This window comes from Capricornis sumatraensis, chromosome 13, assembly GCF_032405125.1.
Source record: "Capricornis sumatraensis isolate serow.1 chromosome 13, serow.2, whole genome shotgun sequence".
In the NCBI taxonomy this organism is placed as follows: domain Eukaryota; kingdom Metazoa; phylum Chordata; class Mammalia; order Artiodactyla; family Bovidae; genus Capricornis; species Capricornis sumatraensis.
In genome coordinates, this window is record NC_091081.1 from 49,401,695 (window position 1) to 49,410,113 (window position 8,419).

Here is an 8,419-nt window from a genome sequence, read left to right on the forward strand (position 1 = left end):
CTTTCATGCATCAGTAAAATTCAGCTGCCACCATATTAGCTTTGTGGGAGGATCTCTAAGGGAGCCCAGCTTCCCCCATCCCCCTCCTTCACCTGCTATCATGTTGTCAGGCTGGTGAGTCACATAAAAAAATAAAAAGACACCAGTCCTGTTTTTGGAAAGCACATTCTAGTTATGGAAATAAATATGAAAACTCATGAGAGAATGGTGTAATAAAGTCTATAATAGAAGGGTAAATTGGGAGAACTACTTCTGCCTGGAGGGAAGGGCAGGTCAAGGAGGTCTCAGAAAGATAAGCTAACAGAGACCTTGGAAATGAGTATTTCAGACAGAGGGAGGGGTAGGAGGAAAGGAGGAAGGTGTGTAGGGTGATTCAAGGAGCAGGGAGCCATCTCCCAGGACAGTGCACTTTGTGTTTTAAGTACGGGTGGGAGTTGAGAAGCAAAAGCGAGATGTGAGGATGTGCCAGGGCCATTAACAGCTCTCACAGATTATAGCGCTCTTCTCTGTCCCTCCTGTTATATGGATACTTTCATATGTGAGTGGAGTTGTTCAGCAAATGTAAATTTGCACAAAGAGCGAAGCTGACTCAAAAGTTGTGGCCCAATGCTGGGCGCGCGTAGGGCATTTTCTGGAAGAACTGAGGCTGTGAGAAAGGACATGACAGACAGATGGCTGAAGAGGGAACCTGAGGACACTTGAGAGTGAGCAGGTGGAGCCAGGCTAAGATGGGAACTCAGGAGAGACTTGAAGAGGGGAATCAAGAAGCGGTGGGCAGCCATTATGGCTGTTGGACTTCAGTCTTTTATTTCTGATCCTTTATAGCCTCCACAGCTAGCCTGCCTCCCTGGGACACTTGATTGGGCTTTACCAGACTCTCAGTGCACACTGGGTGTCCCTGTGCGGTCCGTGCACTTGTGCTCCTGCCTCTGGTCAAGCCATTCCCAGCCCCCATGTGCCTTGCCCTATGCCAGTGCGGGAAGGAGTACAGAGCCAGCTCAGAAAAGGAGCTAGCTGTAAGCTCCTGAGTTATGCCAGAATTTAACCGTGGAGGATTTAGGGCCATTGATCCAGTGGTGTCTCCATACTGTCAGTACAGGTTACACTGGGATCATGCAGAAGGGCTACAGGAACATGAAGGGGTGAAGGGAGACCTCCTGACTTACCTGTCATACTTAACTTTGTTCACTGTCTGATAAAACATTGCTGATATTCTTGCTAACCACTATCTAGCCAAAGCTTCCCATGTATATTTAGGCTAGGTAATCATTACATGGGGCTTCCCTTGTGGCTCAGAGGATAAAGAATCTGCTTGCAATGTGAGAGACCCGGATTAGATCCCTGGATCAGGAAGATCCCCTGGAGAAAGAAGTGGCAACCCACTCCAGTATTCTTGCCTGAAAAATCCCATGGACAGAGAAGCCTGGTGGGCTACAGTTCATGGGGTATCAAAGAGCTGGACACAACGGAGCAACTAACACAATCATTATGCAGGCAGCTTTCATTTAAAATATCAAAGTCAAGTTAAGTCGCCTCAGTCATGTCCAGCTCTTTGTAACCCTACGAACAGTAGCCCCTTAGGCTCCTCTGTCCATGGGATTCTCCAAGCAAGAATGCTGGAATGGGTTGCTGTGCCCTCCTCCAGGGGATCTTCCCAACCCAGGGATCGATCCTTGAGTCTCTTATGTCTCCTGCATTGGCAGGAGAGTTCTTTATCACTAGCGCTATCTGGGAAGCCCTAAAATATCAACAACCTCATCTAACAGAGCATTTTTCTAGCACATATGGATTGGGTAGCGATTTAGGTAAGATACCTTGATTCAAGCTACATGCTTTATTCCCGTCATGATTGGGAGAATCTGTCCCTCACCTTTTCCTTTTTTGAAATACATATATTCAATCAACCAACATATGTAGGGTCCCCTTCTATACAGTAGGCATTACACTATATGCTGTGGGTAAACACTAAGATAAAATTCCTTCCCTCAGTGAGCTTACTGTCTATTGGGTAGGAGGGGCAAAACATATGCAAACACAGAGAAATGTTAGACTATTAAGTAAATGCTGTGACAGAACTCTATTTGAATATTCTAGGAGCCCCAGAGAGGGCACTTCCTCTGATCATGGGAGCTGTAGGAGGTGGTGACATCAAATTGCAGGAAAGGACTTGACCAGATGGAGGAAGGGAAAGGATGTTTGCTCAGAGGAATATGGAAAGCAGTGGTAACTAATGCACCAAGTTGAAAAGCAGTAGACTTGCTGTGTTCATGGAGCCGAATTAACCTGGTGCAAGTGGCAAGTCCAGAAGTGGCAAGAGGAGCATTGAAGAGACAGGCAGGGCTTAGATGACCTTGGGAAAGAAGCCTTTTACTAGACTTTGTCCTGTGGGTAATAGGGATGATGGTGGAGATCTTTCCTGCTTAGGGGGAACAGAAGGTGGAGAACGCTGGGCACAGGGAGGGAGAGTCAGATCTGAAAGGCACTCAGCTGGACCTACACAGAAGGCAGAGAGAAGAGCTGTGTTGGATGGTCTGGAGAGCATGAACCTGAAAGCGAAACCTTGTGAATGAATTTGAACTTGGTCTTTAGGGCAAAGAGATTGAAACGGGAGTAGCATAATCAACTACCTATTTTATGAAGATCCCCACAGCAGCTATTTGGGGAAGTGGTCAAAAGGGGATTGGTTCAGAGAAAGGCAGGAAAACCTGCCGTGAACATGGTGCTCAGGTTCTGGTGAGCTGTGATGGTGGCCTGGACATAGAGGTGGCAGAATGTGGGGAGTTGAGCCACATTTAGCACATTGAGCCTATTCCCAGTTACTAAACAAACAATGAGAAGCACTTCAGGACACTTAAGGTAGTCATTAAAATGGCTTTCTCTGCCTCTGTGTCCTGTCTACACCCACATTAATTCCACTTACCCTTGGTGTAGACATCCTCGTTTGCGGGAAGCCGCCTTCAACCCCTAGACTGCTGCTCCCGCAGCATCGTGCATGTCCTTGACCGTAGCTGTCACCATGCTTTCTCATGCTTGCAGGGTCAGCGGCCTGCTCCTCTACTACGCTGAGCTTCATGTAGTCAGGGGCTCCTCCTGGCTGCTGTGCTGTTCCTAGTGATTCAAACAGTCCCCGGCGTGTAGTGGGTGCTCCATGATTTGTTGGATGGATGAATAAATGAGTTATTAGTTCAGATATAGGTGGGATCTCTGTATTTCACTAGAAGATTAATACTTTTTTTCAACAGGGGAACAATTTTTATTACTTATTTTTAAACATTCTTAAATTTTATTGGCATATAGTTGCTTTACAATGATGTGTTTCTACTGTATAGCAAAGTGAATCACACACACACACACACACACACACACACACACACACACATATTCTGCCCCCCCCTCCCCAACTTTGGATTTCCTTCAGCATTTTAATCGGATCCAAGTTAATGACTATCTTTCCCTTCCTCAATACTGTATTATATATTTGGGAACACAGAAAAATACTTCCTCAATACTGTATTATATATTTGGGAACACAATTATTAAGTAAAATATTGACTTTCATGATTTTTGAAATGAGGATAGATATCACTTTGTATTTCTAATGTTGGTTGTTGGTTTCAGTCACTAAGTTGTGTCTGACTCTTCCAACTCCATGGACTGTAGCCTGCCAGGCTCTTCTGTCCATGGGATTCTCCAGGCAAGAATACTAGAGTGGGTTGCCATTTCCTTCTCCAGGGGATCTTCCTGACCCAGGAATTGAACCCAGGTCTCCTGCATTGCAGGCAGATTCTTTACCAACTGAGCTACGAATAGTTCTTCTTTATATTGAGGTCATTAGCATTGAACATTATGTTTGTTTCAGGAGTATGACATCATTACTTAACTCTCTCACTTGTCTTGATGTGGCTGTTTTATGGTTTGTTGTGAAGTGCCATTCAGCTGGTTTTCAACTCTTTTTCAGAGGGAATTGTTCCATTCGTAGCTATAGATATGGTGGCCCTGTGGTAGGAGAAGCATTCAAGATTTTTCTATACTGCCATCTTGGACTGCCCTCAGTATTTTCTTTTCAATATATTTTTTTTATTGTGGTAAAAGTCACATAATATAAAACATACTCCTTTAACCATACTCACCTGTGCAATTCAGTGGCACTAAGTACATTCACATTGTTGTACAACTCTCACCATCATTCATCTCCCAAATTTTTCACCTTCCTAAACTGAAATTCTGTCACCATTTAAAACTAACTCCCCATGCCTGCTTCCCACCCACTGACCCCCCATTCCCCGGCATCTACCAATGTACTTTCTAACTATGAATTTGACTATTCTAGGTACCTCATATAAGCAAAATCAGACAGTATTTGTGTGCACTTACTGTATATTGTGGACTTCCCTCAGTATTTCAAATAATTTTTATAAGCTAAAGAGCTTAAAAGCCACATTTTAAACAAACATTTATAAATAGTGAAACCAATTCTCTGACCATTTATTTTGAAACAGAACCAAATTGCCCAGCTGAGAACTGAAGAGCCCTGAAAATCAACCCTTCCTCTCAGCCATCCTTATTTGCAGTGTTATCCACTTAGAAAGCTTTGGACAATCAAGCCTGTCTCCCATCCTCCAGTGTGTGCTGGTATCACCCCGCCACTGGTGGCGGTCACTCTCTGGAAGCACAGTTTCATGAGCCTCAGTGCAAGTTTGCCCTTCATAACATTTTTCTTGGCTGGTGTAGACATTCTAGAAGCGCACCTCAGATGCAGTTCAAACGTCTTCTCTGGGTGAGGAAACTTGCCCCATGGAGTCAGAGCTAGAACCTGGGTCTTCCTATCATGGCCGCATGCTTCCTATAGTTTGCAGCAATGTCTTCCTCTGCCTTTATACTCAACACATAGGCCCTCCAACTCAATCCTTGACCTACACTCTTGTTCTTTGGTTGTCTTATATGCTTGGTCTTACCTGTGTGACACGGCAGTCAAGTCTTCAAGAGCAGAGCTTGTGTGACATGTGGTTACTCTCCCATACCAACATCAGGACACTGTGTGTGTGTGTGTACATGTGTGTGAGAGAGAGAGTAGGGGCCAGGTGGCAGACACTCCCTAATACAACTGAAGTGCAGCCACACCCAAGGTACATTGCCTTCACTTGACAACCAGGCCCTGGAGAGCCACATGGGACTCACACAGTGATTCAAGTCTGGAGATCTTACAAAAGGAAAGATATGGATGTGTTGGGTGTGTGCTCTACCTCATCAACTTTGGACAGCTTTTCCTGTTTATTTGGTTTTTTTTTAAATTTTAATTATGTGTTTATTTTTGTTATTGTATTTTTTTTGTACATTAATCAAGAGCATGGCTTCATTTTTATTTAATTTTTTTTCACAGAGCAGTGAGCTTGTGGAATCTTAGCTCCCCTACCAGGGATAAAACTGGCACTCTTGTCAGTGAAAGCATGGGGTCCTAACCGCTGGATCACCAAGGAATTCTCTGGGCAGCTTTTCTTTTTCAACTAAGGAACTGACTCGACTTGTTGACTGAATTGGTTAAAGGATTTTACCTATGTTTGAGACAGTAATGAAATAACATGTAGGTACACAGTTGGGATGTTTACAATCATCTGTGGGGATTTTTTGTTGGTTGTTGTTGTTCAGCTGCTCAGTCATGTCCGACTCTGTGATTCCATGGACTGCAGCACACCAGGCTTCCCTGTCCTTCACTGTCTCCCAGGGAGTGTGCTCAAACTCATGCCTGTTGAGTCAATGATGACATCCAACCATCTCATCCTCTGTCACCCCTTTCTCCTGCTCTCAATCTTCCCTAACATCAGTTGATGGTGTGTTTTAATTCTCCCAGTTCCATGATTGGCTAAGGATTATACCTATGTTTAGAGATAGGAATAAATTAACATGAGGGTACATTGTTGGGATGTTTACAGATGTTTGGGGGGATTTTTTGTGGTTGGTATGTTTTAATTCTCCTGGTTCTCTCACCATTCAGCTTATCTGTTTTCCCTCCCATCAGGGTCCCCCGCTCAGGGGCTCTTTCTCAGTCATTCTGTGTGTGGCCTGATTGAAGACGGAGGGGATGAAGTCCATCCTCGACGGCCTGGCAGATACCACCTTCCGAACCATCACCACAGACCTCCTGTACGTGGGTGCCAATGACATTCAGTACGAAGATATCAAAAGCGACATGGCATCCAAATTAGGGTACTTCCCACAGAAATTTCCTCTGACTTCCTTCAGGGGAAGTCCCTTCCAAGAAAAGATGACTGCAGGGGACAGCCCTCAGCTGGTCCCAGCAGACCAGGTGAACCTCACCGAATTTTACAACAAGTCCCTGTCCTCCTACAAGGAGAATGACGAGAACATTCAGTGCGGGGAGAACTTTATGGACATGGAGTGCTTCATGATCCTGAACCCCAGCCAGCAGCTGGCCATCGCCGTGCTGTCCCTCACGTTGGGCACCTTCACGGTCCTGGAGAACCTGCTGGTGCTGTGCGTCATCCTCCACTCCCGCAGCCTCCGCTGCCGGCCCTCTTACCACTTCATCGGCAGCCTGGCTGTCGCGGATCTCCTGGGGAGCGTCATCTTCGTCTATAGCTTTGTCGACTTCCATGTGTTCCACCGCAAAGACAGCCCCAATGTGTTTCTGTTCAAACTGGGTGGGGTCACGGCCTCGTTCACGGCCTCGGTGGGCAGCCTGTTCCTCACGGCCATTGACAGGTACATATCTATTCACAGGCCCCTGGCCTATAAGAGGATCGTCACAAGGCCCAAGGCTGTGGTGGCGTTTTGCCTAATGTGGACCATCGCGATTGTGATCGCCGTGCTGCCCCTGCTAGGCTGGAACTGCAAGAAACTGCAATCCGTGTGCTCAGACATTTTCCCTCTCATCGACGAGACCTACCTGATGTTCTGGATCGGGGTCACCAGCGTGCTATTGCTGTTCATCGTGTATGCCTACATGTACATCCTCTGGAAGGCGCACAGCCACGCTGTCCGCATGATCCAGCGTGGTACCCAGAAGAGCATCATTATCCACACGTCCGAGGATGGCAAGGTGCAGGTGACACGGCCCGACCAAGCCCGCATGGACATTCGGCTGGCCAAGACCCTGGTCCTGATCCTGGTGGTTTTGATCATCTGCTGGGGCCCTCTGCTCGCGATCATGGTATACGACGTCTTTGGGAAGATGAACAAGCTCATTAAGACGGTGTTTGCGTTCTGCAGCATGCTCTGCCTGCTGAATTCCACAGTGAACCCCATCATCTATGCTCTGCGGAGCAAGGACTTGAGACATGCTTTCCGGAGCATGTTCCCCTCCTGCGAAGGCACCGCACAGCCTCTTGATAACAGCATGGGGGACTCGGACTGCCTGCACAAACACGCCAACAATGCAGCCAGCGTCCACAGGGCCGCGGAGAGCTGCATCAAGAGCACGGTCAAGATCGCCAAGGTGACCATGTCTGTGTCCACGGATACGTCTGCCGAGGCTCTGTGAGCCAGACACTTCCCTGGCTGCACAGAAAAAGAAATTCCCTCTCTCTCTTTTTTTTAAAGCTCGAAACCCAGAAGCGTCTGTCCTCTCATCGGTTATATTTTTTTAAGTTGACCACACTCAGTGAAAAGGTGATTTTCACCATGATCAGTTATCAGTTCTGTAACGTTTCTATAGTGTAGGTCCTCAAACTCAGTTCTCTGGAGGTTTACAGGGAAGAGAGCCTGTGGCTTCAGGGACTGGAAGGTCCTTGCAGAGTCTCAATGAAATAAGAGAGACACTTCCGGCTACACAGTTGAAAGCCCAAGTACACATAGAAAAAGGCCATTAAATGAGTAATGCCTTTGTAATCACAACTTTCATTATAATGTGAAATGTACTTGTCCAGAAATATCAGAGATACTTCTGATATCTGAGAGATCTCCATTTTTACAACAGTTTTAGGACTAAAGTAGAGCTATTTTGTGACATGCAGTGTGTCCTGTGAGATGTGTATTAGTGTTTACTATGTGTAATTTATATTTGTCTAGTTCAGCGAAACTGCAAGGTGGGCTTCTATGAGACCAATGGAACCCAAGCAGTGGATATACGCCAATGAGACCATTTTTTAAAGCATTATTGCCCATTATCTAACTTTAGAAACCTTAATATTTTTTCAAAAATCTCTATTAAAATTTGACATTGAAATAACCATAAAGTTTTATTTTTCTGTTAATCCAACAAGAAGAATTTTAAGACTGTCCAAAGTCTTGAGCAGAACTCACTGACACTTAAAATTTTCTTAGTCCTGCATTTTCATACGAGGACTCGTATTATCTTCTGGACTCTAACTGTTCTGCTGGGTGATGGATTACAGGCAGAACAAAAGAGAGATGACGTATTGACTTTTGGCTGACATCACTGATTTCTTTAGTCTTTAGCTCT

The 8,419-nt window shown here is 45.6% G+C and overlaps 1 protein-coding gene across 1 annotated transcript; it reads left to right on the forward strand.

Annotated features, from left to right (window-relative positions):
* Positions 1-6,079: 6,079 nt before the first annotated feature.
* CNR1 (cannabinoid receptor 1) lies at positions 6,080-7,498 on the forward strand. Its single transcript, XM_068985402.1, has 2 exons — positions 6,080-6,141; positions 6,241-7,498. Exons 1-2 carry the CDS (start codon positions 6,080-6,082, stop codon positions 7,496-7,498), a joined length of 1,320 nt encoding a protein of 439 aa, XP_068841503.1.
* The last annotated feature ends 921 nt before the right edge of the window (positions 7,499-8,419 follow it).